Raw genomic sequence first — 27,168 nt, forward strand, 5'->3', positions numbered from 1 at the left:
ACCTTACTGACATGACTTCTGATTTGTCGGTCGAAATTTTCACATCATGGTCTTCACATGCATCATTTAAATTTGTCGTATGTGTCTGTAGCTCTTGTGGATACTCATTTACTAAACCCTGATCATCAGCAAAGAGGAGCTCATTTAAGCTCTCCAGGTTGGGCTTTACTTGTTTGGTGATTGCATCCATGTATACTATAAACAATAATGGGAACAGGGTACAACCTTGCCTAACCCCTGATTTTACTGAGAACCGCTCAGTCAGCCCGCTGGGGGTTCGAACTGTGCTCATACTATTAGCATACAGTGCTCTGATGTTGTCAAGCGGTTGGCCTTTAACCCCAAATTTTCCATTTTCTATAGTTTGTCTCGACTGACTCTGTCAAAGTCCTTTTCCTGGTCAGTGGATTCCGTGGCCTTCTTACTCAGCTGTCACAACATAAATATGGCGTCCGTGCATCCTCTACCCTTCCTAAAACCAAACTGGGCTTCTCTCAATTGTGGTTCTGCTATATATGCGTTGTTCAAGGATTTTGGCATACATTTTGCCTGCGTGACTGAGCAGAGCGATACCCCTGTATTTATCACCGTCTCTCTCGCTGCCTTTCTTTTTCCAGATCAGAACTACAATTGCTTTCTGCCAATCATCCAGCACTCGACGTTCCTCCTAAGCCTTCCGGAATAACTTGGTAAGCCACTGAACGCCCGTTTCTCCACAGGCGAGAATGCCTTCTGTTCTTATGTCGTCCACTCCTGCTGCCTTGTTTTGGGGGCTTTTCTTTAGCATTACAACGTGACGTTACTCACTGCTACAGTAATTCATCGCTTTCAAGTCACTTTACTGGTTAATATCTATTTTGCAGTCTTTCAGGTTGCCAGTTGAAGTTATGGCAACCCTATGAGGACATAAAGTCAAACCCCCACACACGCACTTTCAGAGGATGAAATTCAAATTTGTCGACCCACATCCTGTTTTGGCGAATCGGTTTCCTCTTCTATAAACCTTAAACGTTTACACAATGGTTTCTTGTGGAAGTGTAACAAAGATGCAGCGTGTTGCTTCACACCAAGATGCAACGTCCTCACTCACACGTAACACACTTACTTGGAAAACGGAACATGCAGAAAACAGCAACGTGATTCTCACATCTTTATATTTATATTAAAATAGCATTATTACATTATTACAATATCATTAATAACAGTTTTATTACAGTCAGAAGCAGATGGAAACATCTACCGGTTTCATAAATAAGTTAAGAAAAAAAATAAAAGCAGAAAAATAAAAAATTTGTAACATTTACAATATAGCCTTATGCATTACTTAGCAAACAGTAGTTTTAATACACAAGTTCCTGCTAGCATCTGTAGCATCAGTAGTTTTAGCGTGACGAAGCACAGTTTTTGACATTCTTTATATCACCCCCTCACAGGTTGATGATAACACATGATAAACCAGGTGTTTTTTTTTTTTTTTTTTTAATTTGGGCTTGTTTTGGCTAACACACTCAAGCTAAAACATGCAGTATATTCCAGTTGTGCTACGACTGGCTTAGCAGGGTTGCTAGTAGTACAGCGAAGCATGTTTTCCTGCTTTGTTTCTTGAGAAACACAATTCCAGTGTGCGATATCTCAGTTAAACATCTATCACACATGTCGAGAGTTGAAGCTATTCAACACAAGAACACTTTACAAGCAAGCAGTATGTGACGAATGTGAGGTTCGCATTAGGTTTTAAATTAATTTGTGTAATATTTAACACTCCCAGTAAACTTGTGGCTCAAGTCCTCGTGTCCGTTCAGTAGCATCCAGTTATCTTGATTAGCCACAGTTGTAAGATTTAATCTGCTCCGTTGCAGTCCAGGGTAACTGGGACTTGTACGGTATGTATCGGCAGTTTATAGTCCATATTGGACTTTTTGTGGACTCCCTACAAAGTAATCCAAGAAACACGACAACATGACACACACCATTAGTCACTATTGCTCACTATTTTGCAAGTGGAGGTTAAGTATCTGGCATCTTCTTTATGTATTTATCTTACAATTACATCTCACTATTTGGCAGCCAGTGTTACACTGTTTTAGGTACAATCTCATTATTTGGCGTTGATTTATGATGCAGTCTCATTTTTTCGGTAGGCTGACTCCTCATAATTCGAGATGCAGTCTCGTTTTTTGGCAGGCAGCGTCTCGCTTTTTATTAGATGCAATCGCGTTATTTGGCAAAATCATCATTGATTTGATTCCCATGCAGTCTCATTATTTGGCAGGTTGTCTGCTTTGTATTTGATACAGTCTCATTATCTGGCACGCTGACTGTGCATAGTTTGAGATTGCAGTCTCATTTTTTTGGCAGGCTGTCTGCTTTGTATTAGATGCAATCTCATTATTTGGCAACCTCTCCCTGCATTGGTTTCCATGCAGTCTCATTATTTGGCAGGCGATGCCAGCAGTGTCTCTTTCATGTGCAACGAACGCTAAAGATATCCCATAGTGCCGAGCGTCGGAGCTTCTTGGCTGTGCTGGCTGCTGGGAAATGCGGTCATTTTTGAGTTTATGTATCAGAGACCAAAGTCATTTCATTTCCAGTTATCGTGAGCAATATTTCCAGTGTGTCAGTGTATGTGTCAGTGTCAGTGTCTGTGCGGTGTCCCGTGTCTCTCCGGGTTTCTTCTGGTCCATGATGGCAAAGTGCCGGTTCGTTTAGGACATGACCCTAAAGGGAAAGGAGGAAGGAAATCAGAATCCATATTATATATCTAATTCGATTTTAAAACAAGGAAATCTAATTTCTCCCTGAACGCATTAACTACTGAAGACATTAGGCTCTGAATGTTTGAGTCCAGAACCAAGAATTATCCATCAGTTCTAAAACAATATTACATGGATTGCACCACAAATATATGACCATCTTCAAGCTGCTGTCAATGTGTCCTAATTCCCACCTTATGAATTATTAAGGCCAAGTCTTAAATATTAAAACTGAAATATTAACAGATATTAACTGTCCTACCAAATACTCAGAACCCATAATCTGTTTTCAGTTCTTTTTTTTTTTCTTTTTCGTACATTAGTTGCCAATAACATCCTGTGGTAACCTCAGCTAGCGAGCTAGTTCACGGCTTGTAATTTCGGAAGTGCTAGCATGAGCAGCTGCTAGCGACTCTTCCAGTTTAGTGTTCTCTATCTTCGTGATTTTCTTCATACAAGGTAACTTGACAAGAACATTCACACTTGGGATTAATTTTTCTTGGTGTTAAAAGCCATTTGCTCCCTGGGTTTTTTTTTTTACTAGTGTACTTTTATTATGATGTAAATCATAACCATAAATGTTTAGGATATTCACTGCTAACACTCGCAAACTAGCTAACATGACAGGAATTCTGACAGGTTTAAGTGGCAGTCATAAATGTTTGGGATACACACTGCTAATCCATACAAACTAGCCAATATGAACGACCTTAACGTGACGTTTGAGCAGATTTACGTACGTCATGTTAACAAATATTCGTAAACTTCGGTGCTAATTTAAGCCAAAGTGTCTAGAGTTCTGAGAGGATTTTTAAGTAATATTTACAAATAATCATAATCTTCACTGCTTACTCGTAGACTAGCTACAGTAGCATGAGCTAACCTGACAGGACTTCTGACAAGAATTTTAAGTCATCATCACAAAATGTTCATAATCATGAGTTAAAGTTAAGTTAAAGTCCTTCCCACGCCTTACAGTACCTGGTATTCCTAGGCAGTCTCCCACTCAAGTACTAACCAGGCCCAACCTGTATGGTGGCGCATCGGGCGGCGCCGATCTCCGTTTCCATAGCCCTCGGCCTCTCACATAGCTAGGGTTACAGTGGGGGGCTAGTCCTCTGGTAACCACAAGAGTTTAACTCCCCATGCACATCTGTATTGCAGCGTGCCTTGCCAGATGGTAGTAGGTACCATTTTTATGATGGTCTTTGGTATGACCCAACCGTGAATAGAACTCACGATCTCCCGATCGAGAGGCGGACACGCTACCACTAGGCCACTAGTCGGTCCATAATCATGAGTGCTAACGCTAAATTACTAACTACCGTGAACTAACATGACAGGATTTAAAGTCATATTCGTGAATGTTCATATGATCGTTTGAAAATGGTCGATATCTATGAGACATATCGATACGCTAACTTGACAATATTTTTGAGAGTATTAATGCTAACATAAGTTAATCTGACAGGAAACCTGACAACACCGAACTTATTTGAGTACAATCATATATTTTTGAGCTGAACTTGGCAGACAAGGTCCTCTTTTTTTTTTTCAATTACTTTTCCAGTTCCTTACATGATCATGGCCCTCATGGCAGACTTGCTCATTCTCCTCCTGTGCTTTCTCCTTCGTTTCCGCTGAGGGAGGGCCGGAGGGGGTGTGTGAGGCGCAGGAGGCGTGCTAGCGGGAGCGTGTGTCACTGTGGAGTGATGAGAAACACAGAAAGGAAATTGCGTTAAACGATTGTGGAAAGCAATCATCTCAAATTTCCTGACCTGTTAATAAATCTCACTATTGAAGTTGGAAAACAGGACACAGATGCAATGCTAATTATAATACAATAAGGACAAGCTGTAGGAGTGTGTTTGTGCGTGTGTGTGTGTGTATGACAAACCACACATACATCCTGCATTAGTCACACACCTGCTCTTTGCATGGTAGCTTGTGTTGGATGATGATGATGATGATGATGACGATGATGATGATGCTCTGTTTTATCCTGCCCCGACTCTGATAGCTTGTCTGTCTCTGACTGGCTTTGGCGCTCATCTTTCACTTGGTGAAAACTGGGCGTTGACGATTGGCTAGACAGCTCGCTTTGGCCGCTTGACTGGCCAATGACCTCTACATGGCTGAAGCTGACAATAGGGGCTTCCAATTGGCTGCTGTGGTGAAACGTCACATCTGATTGGCTGTGGTGATGCTCAGTGGTGTGTGATTTGCTCAGCTCGTGTTGGTGTTTTGTCGATGTGTCATGGTGATGATGATGATGATGATGATGATGATGTTCCGGGTGTTCGCTGCTCGCCGTGGATTTTGTGTTGTCGTCTCCACTGCCAGGATGTGTGTGGTGTTCCTGAACCTTCTCCGGCTCTGAGTGGTGTGTGTGGTGCTTTTGAATTGGTGTGAGGTGTTGCGTCGTGTCACTCAGCATATGTGTTACGCCAAAGCCTTGCGTGTGTGCAGGTGTGTGTATGGGCGCTCTCTGCGTGTGTGACAGCGTGTATTTCGATTGCCACCGAGTCTCTTGATCATCCAGCTGCAACCTCTGGTTGTGTTTCAGGACGTCGTGGCGATGCAGCTCCTCTTTTGATTGGCTCCTGGGGATGGGGGGTTTGGTGATGAGTCTTGGGGGAGGAGGTGGGGATGTTGTAGTCTTCGTCCAAGTGGTTTGACTGACAGTGCGTGATTTACAGCTACAGCTGAGATGGTCCTCCACAGGTAGGATGACCTTCTCGTAGTTGGGGAGTCTGTTGATGAACTGGATCTTAGTCATCTGGAAGACGAAAGAAAAAAAAAATTAGCATTACAAAAGGAAGTCACAGTGTTGCGCTAGCCTAGCTATCTAGTGTTTCTAAGTAATATTTATCTACTACTGTATAATAGTATCTTTTGTGCTATCTTTTATTTAATACTAGTATATTTTATAGTCACAGTAGCTACCTAGCTATTTAGCTCCTTGTATTTAGCTGCTCAGTCAATGACCCCTGATACGCTAGCCAGCTAGCTGTACCATAAAACCTTATTTTACTGCGCTATTACTCAACTAACAGAGAATATTGCAATGTTTTGAAAACATGACATCATACTCGGTCTCTTCACTTCACTTTTCAGTACCTTGCTTCCAGAACTTTCACAATTAGACAAAAACTAACATCACGTAAAAGTAATCTTGAGTCACTGCTCAAGTTCCTACAACTAAAAATATCGCAGCAGCAACACCACTGTATAAATGATTAAAATGTTCAGTTTGCTAGCTAGCTAGAGATTTATGCTTTGCTAACATGCTCCAATAGGAACCCTTCGTAATGCTAGCTTGCTGATATAGAGGCAGGCTAATGCAGTCTGTGGAAAAATAAACAACATTTTTTCAACGAACTTTAACCTCACACAATTCCACGGCAAAATTTTCATGCAAGCTACACAGATAATCTTGTGGGTGAACTCCGACAAAAGGATGGCATTTATGACATAATGAATTTTTCTACGTTTTCCAAAGAGCAAAACAGACCATACTTCTCACGAACCAAAACTGTGTTTGGTTTCTGTTAAAGGAGAGCTGAAGTCATTTTTAAACTTGCTTTATTTCTTAATTAACGTGTTATTCAATTAAATTTTCGGTTTTAGTAACCTTATATCGTGACTCGTATCGGCAACTAATTGCAATTAAACATTATACTTATCGGCCTGTTCGGTTTTTAGCTGTGTTGAATTTAGTTCGTTTGGTCCACGGCAGGCGCCGCTTATCCGCGCAATCTTCACGAGACTTGTGCGAGACTTTGGAAAGTGAAGTGTCAGCCAGGTGTCAGTGCCGCCATTTTGAAAACTGTTTCCCAAACGAAGTATTGCACAAAAACGAGTTTAAATGACGATTACTGCCGACTTCTTTCAAACTTTCCTAATTGCTATCAAAACAAACAAAACCTCCGGCTTGATTACATCAGCATTCGAAAGAGGGCGTGCGCGTCTTTTGACAATGTTGGCGGATGTTGGTTACTTTGATTTCTGCTGTATGTTTTACTTCCGTCCTACAGTGGTGCTTGAAAGTTTGTGAACCCTTTAGAATGACCTAAAACAACATCAGATTTTCACACAAGTCCTAAAAGTAGATAAAGAGAACCCAGTTAAACAAATGAGACAAAAATATTATACTTGGTCATTTATTTATTGAGGAAAATGATCCAATATTACATATCTGTGAGTGGCAAAAGTATGTGAACCTCTAAGATTAGCAGTTAATTTGAAGGTGAAATTCGAGTCAGGTGTTTTCAATCAATGGGATGACAATCAGGTGTGAGTGGGCACTCTGTTTTATTTCAAGAACAGGGATCTATCAAAGTCTGATCTTCACAACACATGTTTGTGGAAGTGTATCATTGCACGAACAAAGGAGATTTCTGAGGACCTCAGAAAAAGCGTTGTTGATGCTCATCAGGCTGGAAAAGGTTACAAAACCATCTCTAAAGAGTTTGGACTCCACCAATCCACAGTCAGACAGATTGTGTACAAATAGAGGAAATTCAAGACCATTGTTACCCTCCCCAGGAGTGGTCGACCAACAAAGATCACTCCAAGAGCAAGGCATGTAATAGTCGGTGAGGTCACAAAGAACCCCAGGGTAACTTCTAAGCAACTGAAGGCCTCTCTCACATTGGCTAATGTTAATGTTCATGAGTCCACCATCAGGAGAACACTGAACAACAATGGTGTGTATGACAGGGCTGCAAGGAGAAAGCCACTGCTCTCCAAAAAGAACATTGCTGCTCGTCTGCAGTTTGCTAAAGATCACGTGGACAAGCCAGAAGGCTATTGGAAAATGTTTTGTGGATGGATGAGACCAAAATAGAACTTTTTGGTTTAAATGAGACGCGTTATGTTTGGAGAAAGGAAAACACTGCATTCCAGTATAAGAACCTTATCCCATCTGTGAAACATGGTGGTGGTAGTATCATGGTTTGGGCCTGTTTTGCTGCATCTGGGCCAGGACAGCTTGCCATCATCGATGGAACAATGAATTCTGAATTATACCAGCGAATTCTAAAGGAAAATGTCAGGACATCTGTCCATGAACTGAATCTCAAAAGAAGGTGGGTCATGCAGCAAGACAACGACCCTAAGCACACAAGTCGTTCTACCAAAGAATGGTTAAAGAAGAATAAAGTTAATGTTTTGGAATGGCCAAGTCAAAGTCCTGACCTTAAGCCAATGGAAATGTTGTGGAAGGACCTGAAGCGAGCAGTTCATGTGAGAAAACCTACCAACATCCCAGAGTTGAAACTGTTCTGTACGGAGGAACGGGCTAAAATTCCTCCAAGCCGGTGTGCAGGACTGATCAACAGTTACCGCAAACGTTTAGTTGCAGTTATTGCTGCACAAGGGGGTCACACCAGACACTGAAAGCAAAGGTTCACATACTTTTGCCACTCACAGATATGTAATATTGGATCATTTTCCTCAATAAATAAATGACCAAGTATAATATTTTTTGTCTCATTTGTTTAATTAAGTTCTTTTTATCTACTTTTAGGACTTGTGTGAAAATCTGATGATGTTTTAGGTCATATTTATGCAGAAATATAGAAAATTCTAAAGGGTTCACAAACTTTCAAGCACCACTGTACGATGTCTCGCACAGGTCTCAACGAATCTCGTTTACGGCCGTCGCTTTGACATATGGACTGATATATTACAGAGCATATTTCAAACACTCATAACTTGCTATAGCAGCGACAAAATAGCGATCAAAAATTCATTCCTATATTTAATAAAATGAGATAAATACAATTTTGATAATAAAAAAAAAATTGCCTTCAGTTCTCCTTTAAAGTGTATAGTGGTTGTACCAGTGGCTGTGATTTGATGTTTTGCTGTTGGATAATTCATTCACAAACATCTCCAGAGCTTAGCAGATTGCAAAAAAGGTGGAAAAGATGCATTTGTGTCTAATAATATGGTACAGGATGTGTGGATGTGGGACAGGAAGTAGGACACCACTGGGCTCTGTGTGTGTGTGTGTGTACCTGTAGATGGCGTGTCTTGGTGCTAACAGGGACACACTGCAGTGTCCGTGTGTTGCAGCAGCCTGAGCAGCGCTGCACCTCCACACAAAGTGGCCATAGCAGAAAGTTAGCATTGGTTCGGTCCAACATGGAACGTGTAATCTCCATCACCTCGGTTCGCACCTTACATTCAGCCGGCTGAGCCATCTGCACATCATCTGACACACACACACACACACGTTAAACTCAATAAGACACCATGACTGCGTTCAGACTGCACCCTGAAACGACCCATATCCGATTTTTTTGCCCATATGCGACCTGTATCCGATTTGTTATTGACAATCTGAACGACACAGATCCGATTTTTTTCACATGCGACCCAGGCCGTTTGGATATGTGGTCCTAATTCCAATGCATATCCGTTATTTTCACATGCGACTGCAGTCTGACCGGACAGGTCGCATTCATGCGGCCTACACGTCATCAACAAGAGACAAACGTCACTATTCTGCGTTGGCTAATCCCGCCTCTTTGGTGGAAAACAACAACATTTGTACAGTTTTCAGAATTTAAATAGACTTTTATAGAATTGATCAAGCTAATGGTGGATTTGGTAGGGACCTGGATGTTAAACCATCCTGTATTACAAGATTATAAGATTGTTCTGGAAATTTCCAGTAATTTGACGCCTTCGGTCTCATTAGTCTGCTGCCCACATTAATCAGATTATTGTGTGAGTTCCTCCGCCGCCGCCACAAAAACCACATCGCCAGGTCTCGCCTCATCTCCATGCTTTACTTGCAAACTTGAAGAGTGCGCTTTTTTTTGTTTACGTATTACGTAGATGTGCTTATTACGTGTCAATTTGCGCATGCGGGACACTTTTGGGTCGTTTTCCGTTCATATTGGAGATCGCATACAAGTCTCATATAATTGGTAATGTGAACGGCCTAACAAAAAAATCGGATTTCACAACAAATCGGATATGGGTCGTTTCAGGTTGCAGTCTGAACGTAGTGCAAAACAGCTTACCTCACGTTAGCTTGCTGGCTAGCTTCGCTTAAAACTCATCTAATATTTTCAATGAATCATTAAAATGATTAAATACTGAAGTAAAAATGGTTAACACAAACACACACACAGCATACATGCTAATTCTTATTAGGAAGTGTTTCTTCCAGCATGGAGAGAAGTAGGCTAATTATTTGAATTCCACATTTGAATAGTTTACCTCACATTAGCTTGCTCGCTACTGACTTTAACTCCTGGTACAAAATACAAGCTTACAAAACAGGCAAGTAAATTAGTTTAGGTACTGAACATTAACAATAATCTTATCACTGGCTAACATAACTAGTTAGCTAGCTAACACTTGTGAAGTGCAGTGTTTCGATAGCTAGCTTGCTTAGGCAGTTATGACTAGCATTTCATGCTAAGCGCTACACTGAGACCAAGAAATGAAAAGAAAGATAATTATGATTAACGTGACCAGGCGTCCCGATTTGACCGGGACAGTCCCGATTTTGAGTTGCGTGTCCCCAGTCCCGACAAAGGTCCGTCGGGACGCTGAAATGTCCCGGTTTACACCAAACACTAACAAACTGTCCCAGTTACAGCGATCATATATAGCCAACGAGATGTCAATAAAGCTTCTAGCAATTCAGCATCAATGTGCGTGTGTGCGCAGTCAACCTTACAATGTATCTATTTGTACAATGTTGCAGTATAGAGGCCGCGTTATAACGTTTTTTTGCGCTAGCGGCTGTCAACTACTGCGCGACAATGCCGAACGGATGAGCGCTGGGCGGAGATGTTCACGCACTTCAAGAGTAGGGAGATTCCTTACAGCAATGTCAGCCAGCTTTGCCAGTTTGCCTACCTGGCACCAATGCTCCAGCTGAGCGAATATTTTCACTCATGAGCAACACCTGGACTGACGAGAGGAATCGCATGACCGTGCCTACTCTCAAAGCCTTGCTCATTACCCGGGCCAATTTCGACGATACTTGCTCGCAGTTTCACAGCAGGCTCTCGGGCAATAAAGCGCTACTGGAGCAAATTCACTCATCATGTAAATATATGCGATAAAATGGCATCTTCTTTAGGGTGGGTGGGTTGAGTGGCTGTGTTTCTGAAACATTTTTTCTTGTCTTTAATCTGTATCACAGATTGTCTTGACTTGTTTGATGCTGTTGTCAACTCAGGGTTCACGTTTTCAAAAGAGTTAATTGAGGTTTTTCACCCACGTGACCAAGTCATGTGATGCTGCCATTTTGGACGTCACGGCTCGAATTGGTTTGAATGCGAGGAAGGCGACAAACGAAAAACATAAAAGAAAAAGGAGCGAGATGCAGAAAACACCTTCACTATCCAGCGACGTAGGGCATTTACAGGGCGAGCAGAGGGAGAGGTATTTGCAAAAATTGAGGTTAGCAGGCTTAGAGAACGACGTTTACCTGCTTCCACCAGGATTGTTCACTGACGTATGGAAGTACACCAAGCCCTCGTCTTTACCTGACTTCGGCCCACATGATCTGTATACCTATGTCGTTAAAAACCCATCGCCGTACACAGGTATTGATCTGAAAGCGTATAAGAGTTTGGATGCCTACAAATATTTTGTGTCAGGCTGGGTAACATGCCTACGTCAGCGGGTCGTCCCTGGAGCCGGTGGTCGCCATCTTATTACAGCTAAGGTTTGTTCACATTTTCATTTACTTTCGGTCCTCAGGATAAACAAAATGTTATTAAATGTCATTGAAATAACTTCTTAGTCTGTTGAGACATGGCCTGCTATAAATTTGCTGTTACCAGGCAATGACCAAGAACTGTATTATTAGGGTCGGTGTCTGTGTTGCAGCAATGTACTAGCAGCTAGCTGTTAGCACTAGCTAATGTCAACAACAGTAGCTGGTATGTTACTGTAGCAATGTTTACGTTCAGTCATTTGGATGACTGTTAAAACCTTTCAGTCTCAAGTTTTTCTTTTACTGTATTTACTAGTTTACTGTAATTATGATCCGGCAGCTATTTACACCGGATCCAGTGTAAATAGCTGCCGGAGCCGACGTCCGAGCTTGCCAGAGCTAGCGCGTTCGGGCAGGCTGGGACGTCGGCTCCGGCAGCTATTTATACTGGATCCGGTGTAAATAGCTGCCGGATCATAATTACAGTAAACTAGTAAATCCAGTAAAGGAAAAACTTGAGACTGAAAGGTTTTAACAGTCATCCAAATGACTGAATGTAAACATTGCTACAGTAACATACTAGCTACTGTTGTTGACATAAGCTAGCTTGACCTTCAAAATGGCGGACACCGGGGCGTCACGTGACCCTGTGACGTCAGGTGAAAAACCTCAATAGCCGACACTGGTTAAGATTAAACAGAGGCATTTTGGGTAACGGTTCGGAGGTGACAACGATTAGGCTCATGCGCTCATTCCTGTTACAATACATAGCCTATTGTTTAAAAAAAAAAAAAAGTTTGTCGCATAAAATGTTGATGTTAATATGCAAGCAATGCATTTTCTTGCCGTTTTCACAAAGGTGAAATAAATCAGTTGAAATGTAGGCTATTGGCCTATTCCCTATCATCACATCTGCTGTCTGATTTTCTTACTTTAACTGAATTGTGATAGAAGTACATGTAGATAACAAGAAAATACTTGATTATTCTCTGAAATGCTGATAAACGTGAGCTTCTACAAAATGATAAAAGCACCTGTCTGAGCCATGGTTTGAGCCGACGCATGTTTACATCAAAACGCGTGTGCGTGCACGAGTATCGCGGTCACGCCCAAAGTGTCCCGGTTTTAGACTCGGGAAATCTGGTCACCCTAATTATGATCCAAGTTTAACCTGAAGATCTGTTCTTGTTGACTTAGGGACGCTTGTCATCAGGAAAAATCAGCACACACACACACACACACACACACACAGTCCTGCTCTGTATTGGAACTGAATTCCCTGCATGTCACTAGTAGACTGGACTAACGGCGCTACACACACAAACCACAACTTACGCCCTCAGCTCTGTCAGAGTGTGTGTACACTCAAGAGTGTGTGTGAGAGCGAGTGAAGAGGATGTGAAGAGGGCACTCAAACGCTCCGTGTGTGTGTGTGTGTGTTCAGAAGGTGGGCTAAGGACAAGCGGCTAGACTGGATGCTGACTCGGAGGCATGCAGACGGCTGACAAGTGCCAAATGCGCACGCGCGCGCACAACACAGGCTTGCACATACAAACATAATGTACCTAAAAGCCATTGTGGAGCAGAAAGAGTTTAAAATAACAACAACTAGGAATATTCAGGGAAGAAGACAAAAGAAGGACAGAGAGATGGAGGAAGACAAAGAGAGGAAGGGAAGCTGGGAGCGGCTCTCACCGAGACTTCTGGCAAGGCGTTTATGCGTTCCATTTGAATGATCCTCGTCCTCTTGTTCTTCTGGAAAGAAGAAACAGAAAATCAGGCTGTGTCCCAAACGTTAATCTCTCACGCCCCTTTTCCACCAAAGCAGTTCCAGGGCTGGTTCGGGGCCAGTGCTTAGTTTGGAACCGGGTTTTCTGTTTCCACTGACAAAGAACTGGCTCTGGGGCCAGAAAAACCGGTTCCAGGCTAGCACCAACTCTCTGCTGGGCCAGAGGAAAGAACCGCTTACGTCAGCGGGTGGGCGGAGTTGTTAAGACCAACAACAATAACAAGACCGCGAAAGATCGCCGTTTTTAAGCGACGAGAAGCCGCAGCTGTACAAACGCGAAGTCAGCCATTATTATTGTTGCTGCTGCTTCTTCCATGTTGTTTTTGCTTCGATATTCGCGCCAAGGTATATGCAAATGTAGCGACGTAATAACGTGTCTTCCCTTAGCACCGCGAGCTATGGAAAAGCAAACTGGTTCTCAGCTGGCTCGCAAGTTGAACGAGTTGTGAACCAGCACCAGCACCGGCCCCGAACCAGCCCTTGAACTGATTTGGTGGAAAAGGGGTATCATAGAAATAGTATTATTAGCAATCATTTTATCAAAGAAGCATTTTGTGCTTTAGCGATCCGAGGCTGTTGTTTCAGGGTCCTTCTCACTGACATAACTGTCGCTAAGCTAACGTATTCCAACGCGTACCTTTGGTAGTGCTATGTTGCTTATTAAATCGCAGGTTACGCTAGCGAGCTTTGAAAAAATAAACTCATTTTGATCTGCCAAATATTTATGATGTTCATGTCAGCTACATTGGTAATGAAATAATTTTTCTCACTAAACAAAACTGTTTCGTTCCTGGCATTGTATTAAAATGTAAAAATACAGCGTCTTGCAAAAGTATTCATCCACCTTGGTGTTTGTCGCATTACAAGCAGGAATTAAAATGGATTTTTGGAGCGTTAGCACCATTTGATTTACACAGCATGCCTACCGGGCGGCACGGTGGTGTAGTGGTTAGCGCTGTCGCCTCACAGCAAGAAGGTCCCGGTTCGAGCCCCGTGGCCGGCGAGGGCCTTTCTGTGCGGAGTTTGCATGTTCTCCCCGTGTCTGCGTGGGTTTCCTCCGGGTGCTCCGGTTTCCCCCACAGTCCAAAGACATGCAGGTTAGGTTAACTGGTGACTCTAAATTGAGCGTAGGTGTGAATGTGAGTGTGAATGGTTGTCTGTGTCTATGTGTCAGCCCTGTGATGACCTGGCGACTTGTCCAGGGTGTACCCCGCCTTTCGCCCGTAGTCAGCTGGGATAGGCTCCAGCTCGCCTGCGACCCTGTAGAACAGGATAAAGCGGCTACAGATAATGAGATGAGATGAGATAATTTTTGTAGACTTTTCAAATACAGCGTTACAGACTTTCCGGAAATGTACCACCAAGCTGAATATTGTGAGACAGATTTTTCCGTAGAATGTAAAAATGTCCTTAATTAAGATCTAAATTATTTAATTAAAATCAACGCACTAAAAAACAGGGATTTATAAATAAGCATGACATTTTTTTCACACACAAATTTTGAATTATACTTGCAACATTAAACAGTTATTTTATAGCTGTGGCTTCTGAAACATTTGCAGGTTTACGGTACAAACATGATAATGGATTTGCAGGTCGTGAAACTGTGATGTCATTGCATTTGCATACGATACTGATCAAAGATCATTTGACGAGCACAAAGCCTTTTCAAAACGTCCACTAGCGTATTGGATCTGCTAATTACTGACGGTTTGATACTGGAACAGAACTGACCAGCCTCGAGTCGATCCGCACCATGTTACTGTGGCATTGTGATGTGTGTGTGTGTGTGGTTCAGTGACATTGGGCATTAATTGTGACGCTGCAAACTTTTTTCAGCCGCATTGTTCGCCGTTGCACAAAGGAAACTGTTGTTTGTACAATCGCTGCTCTTTATTCCCTGAGAGCAGCCTGGTCTCCAGTTCGCCATCAATATGAACGAATGTAAGAGCACAATGTGTCAATAAGAGTGTGTGTGTGTGTGTGTGTTAAGGGTGTGTGTGTTTGCTGCACTAACAACATGTGGCTCGCAGCCGGCTGAAGCCTGAACACACACTGTGTTTGTGTGTGTGTGTGTGTGTGTGTGTGTGTGTGTGTGTGCCTCCCATGGCTTCTGAAATTATTGTTGCACAGAAGAGAGGAGTCTGGTGTATGGTGAACAATGGTCTGGCCTTATGTGTGTGTGTGTGTGTGTGTGTGTGTGTGTGTGTGTGTGTGCGTGTGTGTGTGTGCGTGTTAAACCAAAAGCTGCAGTGAGCTCAAGGTCGTTGCCATTGTCCCTGTCTTCAGCTACTGGTTTTATGCAATTATTACCATCTCTCTCTCTCTCTCTGTCTTTCACACACACACACACACACACACACACACACACACACACACACACACAATCTTATCATAATATTAAATTCTGTTCAAATATATAGTTTCTAACTCAGCATATTTGTATACAAATTTGCATACATTTGCATATTTAAACAGTACAGTACTGAGACTATTTGTGTGTGTGTGTGTGTGTCCGCTTTACCTACGGAGTGAACGTCCAGCAGCTCCTGTAGGTCCTTCATGGATGAGATGGATGAGTTCATCACCAAGTTCACCAGAGACACAGGGAGAGGGTCCTAAAGACAGAGAGAGACAGACAGAGAAAGAGAGAGACGGACAGAGAGAGATGGACACAGAGAGAGAGACGGACAGACAGAGAGAGAGACAGAGAGAGACGGACAGAGAGAGAGACAGAGAGAGACGGACAGACAGAGAGAGAGACAGAGAGAGACAGAGAGAGAGATGGACAGAGAGACAGAGAGAAGAGATCAATGAACCTTAGCCTGAAGGTAAATGTTTTAAAGAGACTTTGTATACACACCCACACACACCTGTAACACCTGCAAGCTTCCATGACTGAAACATTGCGTGTGTGTGTGTGTGTGTGTGTGTGTGTGTGTGTGTGTGTAAGTTTATAGAAAATACCTGTGTGATTCTGACTAACTTAAATGGAGTTCTACTTTCATGTCCTCTCTGTGTGTGTGTGTGTGTGTGTGTGTGTGTGTGTGTGTGTGTGTGTGTGTGTGTGTGTGTGTTGCTTATTTGGGCAGTTGCTAAGGTGTGTGTTGTATTTTTGCTCTAATACAGTGCGCTCATCACATGCTCATGATCACACTGCATGAACACACACACACACACACACACACACACACACACACACACACACACACAGATGATTATGAGTAACTGGACTTGAAACATAAACAGCAAGGATAAATTAAGCCGCTTACATCTGGCTTTTCACTTGCTAACACACACACACACACACACACACACACACACACACACACACACACACACACTTCATTTCAAAGCATTACAAAGCTATATAGGAAAATATGCACATCAAAGTCCATAAACTTTATCAATAATTCAGTAATGTGCCTTTTATTACTGAGGTCCTGCACACTTAAATATGTTTACTGAGCTGTAAACTAAATCATATGACTGTCCTGTGATCAAACACCTCAACGCTGGCATTAACACGGACGAAATTAACAATTTTCATTAAAGAAAAAAGAAAAAAATAATCATCATTTTATGGGTTGAAAATGACTCAAAACGCCCTCTACTGGTTGACATCATCCTGAACCCTGCAAGGCCGACGCTGACGTCGAGTCGACTGTTTGGTTCTTCTCTACGTCATGATATGTTTATTCCAAAAAAAAAAAAAAAAATGTTAATGCCGTTTAACCAAAGGTGGGCGGCCCACCTCACCTAGCCCCGCCCATGAGTGGGAGTCTGTAAAACTATACTCATGTTCAAATAAACGTTGATCGAGATTAATTGAGCAACTCCTGCCTTACACATCCCCCCCCCACACACACACACACACACACTGATTCAGCACAGCCAATCTATCTACCAGCATGTTTTACGGAAGTGGCAGGAAACTGGAGAACCCAAAAACCCACATGAGAAAATCCACAAACAATAACGGTCAAGAAAGGGAAAAAAAAAAGTCCTGCTTTAAAGCACATTACACAGAAACATGAAGTGTGTAACATGATGCTCATTTCGCAAGTCATGTTTCTATGGCAACGTGGAATGATACAATAGCAAAAAGTCAAATTCTGTTTTTCAGATGTTTGGTGCTAATATGGGATATATACCTATACCCTAGAAAATAGCTCGAGTGAGGGCTCTGTGTGTGTGTGTATGTGTGTGTGTGTGTGTGTGTGTAATAATGTTAAACTGGTGATAGATGTTTCATTGAAAACTCTGCACCCGTTAACCAACACACACACACACACAATAAATCAGTGTGTCAAACAAATCCATCTCTCGAGTCCTGACAGTCGAAGTGAGGACCCATCAGAACGCCCCCATGCCACAGCGCCCAGCTGAATCGCAGGATACCGGAGCCACAGGAATGCTAATAGTCCACCGTAGAGAAGAGGTGAGGGGATTGGGCTATAATTACAGACCCGAATTACTGCACACACACAGCACTCTGCCGAACCTCATGGCAAACCGCCAGAACGCTGAGTCCAGACATAAAGAAATCCTGTATGCTGATCTTGGCAGGTGGCTCCGATGTACACATATAGCCTGCATAGATTCCTCACGTCACACAAATAGGTCGACAGATGACAGATAGGTCGACGAAAGCAGAGAGCGATGAAAGAAGGCCTGGGATTCGGTTTAAAACTGCACTCAACAAGATCAACTGTGAGCTACTGCTCACTTACGTACTGTATTCCCCCGCTCTCGCTTAAATCAGAACGCAAGCAACCGAAGGAACAGGACACTTATTATGAATGTTGACTTCAACAAAGAATGAACCCTGAAACGAGTAAGTAAAGAGCAGTGTCTCTCCTCAGGGATTTCAAACAGCATCCTGGTCAACTGTCATTTTGAAATCGCATTTTGCTTCTTGAAATAGCGCCAAAATCCACCCTGTATGTTTCGTAAATACATTCAGTCGGTAAACAGGAAGTCGATGTTGGACAGACCTGAAAACGGTATACATGGTATAGAACCCCAAGCTGAAGCTCGGTACCAAATATCAAGCAGTTGTGATTTGTAGTTGCTGAGAAAAGTTTTACGAAAATTTTGTAAATCCATGCTATACATGTTTCGTAAATACATTCAGTCGGTAAACGGGAAGTCGATGTCGGACAGACCTGAAAATGGTACACACGGTACAGAACCTCAAGCTGAAGCTCGGTACCAAGTGGCTATGATTTGTGGTTGCTGAGAAAAAGGGTGTTTCGGACAGACGGAGATACAGACGGACAGAGGTAAAAAAAACAGTATAATAAAAAAAGAGTGATAGTACAGGGAGCATAAGGATGAGCGTTACTCTTCACAAGTTCACAAGTTGTAGCACTTTAGCTTTAGCTCGGATTATTTTATTATTCAAGGAAGGTTATACCACAGCGCTGTCGAAGTCTCGATTCGGATTAGCCAGAAGTAGGCATGGAGCGATTCAACCGATTCACGAGTCGATTCACGATATTGGGTATTTTCCCATGATATTTTTGAAAAAAAAAAATTAATGAAGAAAATTATATTACCATAAAATGCAACATTTATTTTCATATTCTTTATCAAATTTAAAAAAATCATTTTTTAAAATAATGAACTATAATTATTTGCCACATTTGTAAAAGTTAATAATAACCTATTAAAAAATACTCCTTCAATTAAAAATAAAAACATTAATAACAAGTATTCCTTTTCTTAATAAACTTTTATGAACATTTCCACTCGCTCCATTTGCTTCCCTTTTCTTGATCTTTCAGCAGCTTGTAAAAACAAAGCTCTGATTTCTTGTTAAATCTATTTGTACACGATCACACAACAGTTCTTGAATTTTAGATCTGTTTTTGTGTGTTTTCGCAGCATTAGCGCTGTGTTACTTCCACCTACAGTGAAGTCACGTGCATTCCCTATTGCTATTGTATGTTTTTGCACCATCTGCTGTCTAAATAACACAATTACAGCGAGGAACAACTAAGAGATTACGCAGCCTGGATCCATTTTTTTTTTATTTCGTCGATTCGAATCGTCATAAATTTATGTCATGATTTATCATCACACGATATATCGTTACATGCCTCGCTAGAAGGTGCTGATAAACTTTCTAACAGACAGTAGTGCACCTGGAAATCGCAGGTTTATATAATGCACTTAAGGTTTCTATAGTAACAATTTACACAGGTGGATATGCGACGGATGGTTTAAAAACGTGCGCAATCACTGATATGGTTTTATGATACAAGTTTTCTGAAAGTTAATGTTAGCCTCAGTTTATCAGACACGAGTGATCTCGCAGAGTGTGTGTCGCAAATCACAATCGATTAGACAAAAAAAATTAAATGACTAAGATCAAGCTAGAAATTTATAAAGTAGGATTCCTGAAAATTAGGACATTTTATTAACAAACTGACACTCAAACTGTGGTATAAAATCTAACCAACTATTTTAGCGACACGAATTTAGCCAATAACGCTCGTTATTTCCCCCATCAGAATCGAACGCAACCCCTTCCTCCCAATAGTAACAGCAATAGTGTTGCTATGTCAACAATAATATTTACGGATCAAGTCTTCGGATGCGACATTTTGTAAAAGTGTGCTGAAGCTTTCACTCAGATCGCGAGTGAACACCTGCGACACGCGCCATGTTTCTGCGAAAAACGAAATCCAATACGTTATGTGACTGAGTCGTCTGTGCGTTTCGAATCCCACAGATTATCTCCTTCGCTGCTTATATAACACACATCATCACAACCTTCTGCTTCAAATGTTGCGCGTTACCCATAATCCTGTGACCCCCCAATGACCTTTTCGGCTTTGAATCTGACGGTAGAGAAGAAAAATCTCCTTCTCTTTTATCAGTTCTGGGGGTGATGTAATGTTTGATATGAGGCAGTGAGATTTAAAGCGCACCATGAATGAGGGATTTACTTCTGAGCCGAATCAGTGTGCGTGCACGCAGACGTGCGTGTGTGTGTGTGTGCACACAATTACAACACCTGTCATGAAAACACCACATCTGTTCTCAACCATAAACCAACACTGACCCTATAATCACTACACAGCGCATGCTTTTGGAAGTGAGCCATTTTGCAGGCGGCATCACACCGATGATCTAGTGCACTTCTGAAACCCCATAATACACTGCAGTGGGTCGTGTCTCGATAACCTACGATGCATAGATTACCCATAAAGCACCAGGCTATTTGAAATGAGCTGAATGAGAACAGGGTGTGTGGATTGAGGCGTGGCCACGGTTATGGATCTGAGAATGGTGCTTGTGTCACCTATACAGTAAATAAACTATGTGGTTTGGGACACGTCCCTTTAGGACACTTGTGCCTCACACACTTCCACCTGTTCTAAGCTCCTACACTCTCGCACTGTTGTGTCCTGCTCCAATCTCACACACTTGCATCATGTTTGAATTGCACTCAGAACCTACTCCAATTACCTCCAATTACACACACTCAGAATCTACTTTGATTGTACACACACACACACACACACACACACTCTCTCTCTCTCTTTACGCTTACTCCACTCTCACACACTTGTGTGCCTGGACTTGTGTCCTGCTTAAAGCTCACACACACACAACCTGATTCAGTTACACGTGCTTTAGACTTGTTCCAAGCTTACACACTCCAGTCCTGTTTAAGTCTCACACACACTCTGGTCCTGTTCAGATCTCTCACAATCACAACTGATTTGACACTTTGAACCTGCTCTAATCACAGACACTCGGGATTTAGTCTGATCTCATAGTCTCACACACTCAAGTCCTGTTTAAACCACACACACACACACACACACACACACACACACACACACACACACACACACCAGTCCTGTTTAAACCTTACACACACTCCAGTTCTATTTAATCCTCACACACTCTTCGGTCCTCCTTAAACCTCACACACACACACACACACACACACTCGGCTCCTGCTTAAGCCTCACGCACACTCGGGTCATGATTAAGCCTCTCACACACTTGGGTCCTGCTTAAACCTCACACACACTCGGGCCCTGCTTAAGCCTCACACACACTCGGGCCCTGCTTAAGCCTCACACACACTCGGGCCCTGCTTAAGCCTCACACACACTCGGGCCCTGTTTAAGCCTCACACACACTCGGGCCCTGCTTAAGCCTCACACACACTCGGGCCCTGCTTAAGCCTCACACACACTCGGGCCCTGCTTAAGCCTCACACACACTCGGGCCCTGCTTAAGCCTCACACACACTCGGGCCCTGCTTAAGCCTCACGCACACTCGGCTCCTGCTTAAGCCTCACGCACACTCGGGTCATGATTAAGCCTCTCACACACTTGGGTCCTGCTTAAACCTCACACACACACTCCAGTCCTGTTTAAGTCTCACCCACTCCGGTCCTTTTTAAACCTCGCACCCACACACACACTCGGGTCCTGCTTAAGCCTCACACATACTCGGGCCCTGCTTAAGCCTCACATACACTTGGGCCCTGCTTAAGCCTCACACACACTCGGGCCCTGCTTAAGCCTCACACACACTCGGGTCCTGCTTAAGCCTCACGCACACTCGGGTCCTGCTTAAGCCTCACGCACACTCGGGTCCTGCTTAAGCCTCACGCACACTCGGGTCCTGCTTAAGCCTCACGCACACTCGGGTCCTGCTTAAGCCTCACACACACTCGGGTCCTGCTTAAGCCTCACGCACAATCGGGTCCTGCTTAAGCCTCACGCACACTCGGGTCCTGCTTAAGCCTCACGCACACTCGGCTCCTGCTTAAGCCTCACGCACACTCGGATCATGATTAAGCCTCTCACACACTTGGGTCCTGCTTAAACCTCACACACACACTCCAGTCCTGTTTAAGTCTCACCCACTTCGGTCCTTTTTAAACTTCGCACCCACACACACACTCGGGCCCTGCTTAAGCCTCACACACACTCGGGCCCTGCTTAAGCCTCACACACACTCGGGCCCTGCTTAAGCCTCACACACACTCGGGTCCTGCTTAAGCCTCACACACACTCGGGCCCTGCTTAAGCCTCACATACACTCGGGCCCTGCTTAAGCCTCACGCACACTCGGGCCCTGCTTAAGCCTCACGCACACTCGGGCCCTGCTTAAGCCTCACGCACACTCGGGCCCTGCTTAAGCCTCACATACACTCGGGCCCTGCTTAAGCCTCACGCACACTCGGGCCCTGCTTAAGCCTCACGCACACTCGGGCCCTGCTTAAGCCTCACGCACACTCGGGCCCTGCTTAAGCCTCACGCACACTCGGGCCCAGCTTAAGCCTCACGCACACCCGGCTCCCGCCTAAGCCCCACGCACACCCGGGTCCCGACTAAGCCTCACGCACACCCGGGTCCCGCCTAAGCCTCACGCACACCCGGGTCCCGCCTAAGCCTCACGCACACCCGGCTCCCGCCTAAGCCTCACGCACACCCGGCTCCCGCCTAAGCCTCACGCACACCCGGCTCCCGCCTAAGCCTCACGCACACCCGGCTCCCGCCTAAGCCTCACGCACACCCGGCTCCCGCCTAAGCCTCACGCACACTCGGCTCCCGCCTAAGCCTCACGCACACTCGGTTCCCGCCTAAGCCTCACGCACACTCGGCTCCCGCCTAAGCCTCACGCACACTCGGCTCCCGCCTAAGCCTCACGCACACTCGGGTCCCGCCTAAGCCTCACGCACACTCGGCTCCCGCTTAAGCCTCACGCACACTCGGCTCCCACTTAAGCCTCACGCACACTCGGCTCCCGCTTAAGCCTCACGCACACCCGGGTCCCGCTTAAGCCTCACGCACACCCGGGTCCCGCTTAAGCCTCACGCACACCCGGGTCCCGCTTAAGCCTCACGCACACTCGGGTCCCGCTTAAGCCTCACTCACTCGGGTCCTGCTTAAGCCTCACTCACTCGGGTCCTGCGTAAACCTCACACACTGGGGTCCTGCTTAAACCTCACACACTCGGCTCCTGCTTAAGCCTCACGCACACTTGGGTCCTGCTTAAGCCTCACGCACACTTGGGTCCTGCTTAAGCCTCACGCACACTCGGGTCCTGCTTAAGCCTCACACACCACACACACACTCAAGTTCTGATTAAATCTTACACACACCGGTTCTGTTTAATAATCAGGCGCACAAAGAACTCTCTCCTCCAGCTCTCATCTCACACACTCGAACCTCTCCTCTCTTTCACTCACACACCCATTTCAGAGCACAGTGTGAATAACAGTCCTGCAGTAGAGCGGTACATTACAAAATGCCTGCGAGCTCCATCCCTCAGACCAACAGAAGAGGCTCGAGCCCTTGAGCAGCGGTGTGACGTCACGTCGGTCTTACCTGCGCGCCACCAAGCCGCAGACACGCCACGAGCGCGACGAGCAGCACGACGCACGAGCTCATCTCTCCGTCCAGCCTCGAGAGCGCGGCGAGTCCCGCGAGCGGCCGGGCATTTAGGGAGAGCGCGCGCGCGCTGCAGGCAAGAACCAGCTGCCGCCCCCGCCCCGGGGCACGCGCTCCTTCACCGTGACCGGCAAAAGTAACTTATTATTATTATTATTATTATTATGAATGCTGCTGCTGCTGCTGCGTTTAATCCCAAGTGCGCGTGAGCTCCTGGCCGCTTGGCATCGCACGCAAAGTGAAAGCAGAGCTCCTTAAATGGCTCGCGCGCTATCCGAGAAATGTCAACCGCGAGCTGACTAGAGTTCCGTTAATAACGGCACCGGAACGGTCCCAAGTGTTCAAACCCGTAAAGTCCAAAAGCAAACACACACACACAAGTATCCCAGTCAGAGCAAGGTGATGAAAGACAAAAGTGCAGTAATGACGCTTCCTGTCTCGTGCAGCTCGTTATGAAGCGTCTTATGACCTCTATAACGGTGTAAAGTGGATCCGTGTGTCGGTAGTAACCGGAGCTCAGGTGTTTGTGATCTGAGCTGTGTGCCGCTCTGCTCGCGCCCTCACTCAGAGCTGGATGCAAAAGGGAAAGAACCTCCCTCCTTCCCTTCCATTGGCTCTCCGAGAATAAACGGGCGGGGCTTTGCGTTTCATATAAGGACCACTGTGCTGAAGAAGTGGGCGGTTCCTTCTGCTGATGACAAAATTGGATCAGTTCCAATTTGAAGAAATAATATTTCGCAATTTATTAGCAGATTATATTTATTAACTTTGCTTATATTTGGGCGGCATGGTGGTGTAGTGGTTAGCGCTGTCGCCTCACAGCAAGAAGGTCCGGGTTCGAGCCCCGTGGCCGGCGAGGGCCTTTCTGTGCGGAGTTTGCATGTTCTCCCCGTGTCCGCGTGGGTTTCCTCCGGGTGCTCCGGTTTCCCCCACAGTCCAAAGACATGCAGGTTAGGTTAACTGGTGACTCTAAATTGACCGTAGGTGTGAATGGTTGTGTGTCTATGTGTCAGCCCTGTGATGACCTGGTGACTTGTCCAGGGTGTACCCCGCCTTTTGCCCGTAGTCAGCTAGGATAGGCTCCAGCTTGCCTGCGACCCTGTAGAACAGGATAAGCGGCTACAGGTAATGGATGGATGGCTGGCGTTGAGTGGTCTCATCTCATTATCTCTAGCCGCTTTATCCTGTTCTACAGGGTCGCAGGCAAGCTGGAGCCTATCCCAGCTGACTACGGGCGAAAGGCGGGGTACACCCTGGACAAGTCGCCAGGTCATCGCAGTGCTTATCCTAACCCTAACCCCATTTATTATACATAGACACTCTGCTTTCCAGTTTTTCGACATCCTTTGTAAATATGTGTGAAGAATATCTAATGAAGTTCTGGTAGCCTTTCCGGTGTTCAACGCATCTTTCTCTTTACCGCCAAACAAAGAAATGGTTCTGCGCATGCACGACAGAAAACTCTCTCGTTGGATATTAGCATCAGCTGCGACATGTGATGTCAAGTTGTCTTGACAACCGTGCAATATCGTAAACCATATTCGACACTCATTCTCCATTGAGTAGAGTGACGTAATACATGTAGGGTAAGCGATATGCTGACAATATTGCACACTATCAAACCAAATGAATGAAACTGGCTAGAAGGGAATAGAACACATGTTTTTATTCCATCAAAAAAGTGTCCTGTATGGATAATAGTTGGTGATGTTTCCTCTCAGCACATTAAATACATTTGTTCTGAAGAGACACCAGTGTGTCATCCATAAACTTACTCATATTGTATGTCTGGAGACCTTTCTACGAAGTTCATGTGTTCTAGTCAGAGGAACTTCCTCGAGGCTTGGAGAGCTGTGCAGATGTGCAATACACCAAAACAATCGGGGTTGTGTTCTTACATGACGAAATCAAATCAGTATCACTTCCCAATCTTCAACAATTTCCCCAAACCTCAATTTCCTTTTATTTCTTCTAAATTTCCCTGTAAGTAACATGGCATGACATAGATGGTGTAAAAATAAGTCCAAAGCTGTCTGATTGGATACTTCGGTCTGAGATGATGTCATGTCAAAATGTGCAGTGTGAAAGTATGAGTTGGGGTAGACGCTGGGCCTCGGAGGTATCTGTTAAGTAAGGAATAAATCATTTTGGGGTGTGCTTATATAGGAAAGGAATCAGTGACGGGTGGTGTGATAAAGTTACTGCTACTACCTTGGAAGTTATGGATCTCTGGTTCTACCTGTATATGGATGTAGCTGTCCATTAGAATGTTGTGGACAGATCTTGGAGCAGGACCTAATAAGGTTCCTAGAACAACGTCCCAGCAACTAAATCCAGCCCTAATTTTTCTGGGGCTTGAATTTCCTGAATTTTTGAAAAGTTCCTGGGTTTCTGAAGCGGTTCATGAGGTGGAAACAATCCATCAGTTCAAAGTAACATTAGAGCGGCGGCTACAGTTATCGACACCTTAACGATCTTTTGGCCGTTGCAAAAGTAGAAAAGACTTTCAATACGTAACGTGTGCATGAATAATTACTCAAACTTCCACTGGAAAAAAATAAGTTGATTCCCGATTACAGGGCCGGCTCTAGGTCTTTGGCTGCCCTAGGCGAGATTGAGTTTTGGCGCTCCCCCAAGAAAAATACCCCTCTAATAACATCTAAATAACACTTTAATCTAATCACTCTATTCTATTACTATTAAACAATGTACGGTGCATGGACAATAAACAAGAAGTCATTTTTATCTTTTTCATTATTGTTATTATTGTTATCATTATTAACAAAGTGTCACAAAGTAAAATGACCACACAAATTCAATACATATCTCCATATAATGGGCAAAAACTCTTCCGCACCCTGTTCAAAGTGTAGTGCATGGACAATAAACAAGAAATTATTTTTAGTTTCTTTTTTGCTATTAAAAGTTAAGTCATCTCTGAAGAATTAACAAATTAAATGAATAAAAAATTCTACAATTCTCAATTGTGCAAACTTAAGCACCCTGTTAGGACATCAGTGGGCTGTATTTTCAAACAAAAGTGCTATTATGGGTACTTTGTTATTGAAGTCTATTGCTGTTTGCATCTAGTTAGCTAGGCAGACATTGATTCAGGCGTCTAAAATATTAATTTGCCACTAGAATGGTTGATATGAGAGATTAGATCAGACTCACCTCTATAATTGGCTCTATTTGTTTCTTCCTGTAGCCTTCGTTTGGATTTCTTCATTTAAGCACTTGTAGTCTGGGCTACTTTTTGCAGTGGATAGCCATTCTCATTCCCCGATGAACACCGCTCCCCCCGCCCCCCTTATAACCTATCATTGTGCATTTTTAGTAGGCATAAGGAAATCACCGACCACTACTGCGTAGGCTACACTTGTTTTTCAACCTTTTTGAGCCAGGGCGCACTTTTTTCAATGAAAAAATCTCAAGGCACATCACCAATAGAAAATGTTGACTGAAACTAAAACGCTGTTGCCAATATTTACAATATACAGTCA

The 27,168-nt window shown here is 44.1% G+C and overlaps 1 protein-coding gene across 2 annotated transcripts; it reads right to left on the reverse strand.

The window, feature by feature from the left end:
* Positions 1–1,137: 1,137 nt before the first annotated feature.
* On the reverse strand, positions 1,138–24,213 carry pdgfba (platelet-derived growth factor beta polypeptide a). 2 transcript variants are annotated; one of them, XM_060911308.1, is made up of 7 exons: positions 23,603–24,213; positions 15,759–15,852; positions 13,141–13,200; positions 8,777–8,973; positions 4,680–5,532; positions 4,332–4,455; positions 1,138–2,718 (listed from the first exon to the last, which is right to left on the reverse strand). In XM_060911308.1, exons 1-7 carry the CDS (start codon positions 23,663–23,665, stop codon positions 2,706–2,708), a joined length of 1,404 nt encoding a protein of 467 aa, XP_060767291.1. In that variant the 5' UTR covers positions 23,666–24,213; the 3' UTR covers positions 1,138–2,705. The 2 variants fall into 2 exon arrangements, with proteins under 2 accessions (XP_060767291.1, XP_060767292.1); XM_060911309.1 differs by lacking the exon at positions 23,603–24,213 and adding an exon at positions 16,108–16,395.
* Positions 24,214–27,168: the final 2,955 nt, after the last annotated feature.

This window comes from Neoarius graeffei, chromosome 27 (assembly GCF_027579695.1).
Source record: "Neoarius graeffei isolate fNeoGra1 chromosome 27, fNeoGra1.pri, whole genome shotgun sequence".
In the NCBI taxonomy this organism is placed as follows: domain Eukaryota; kingdom Metazoa; phylum Chordata; class Actinopteri; order Siluriformes; family Ariidae; genus Neoarius; species Neoarius graeffei.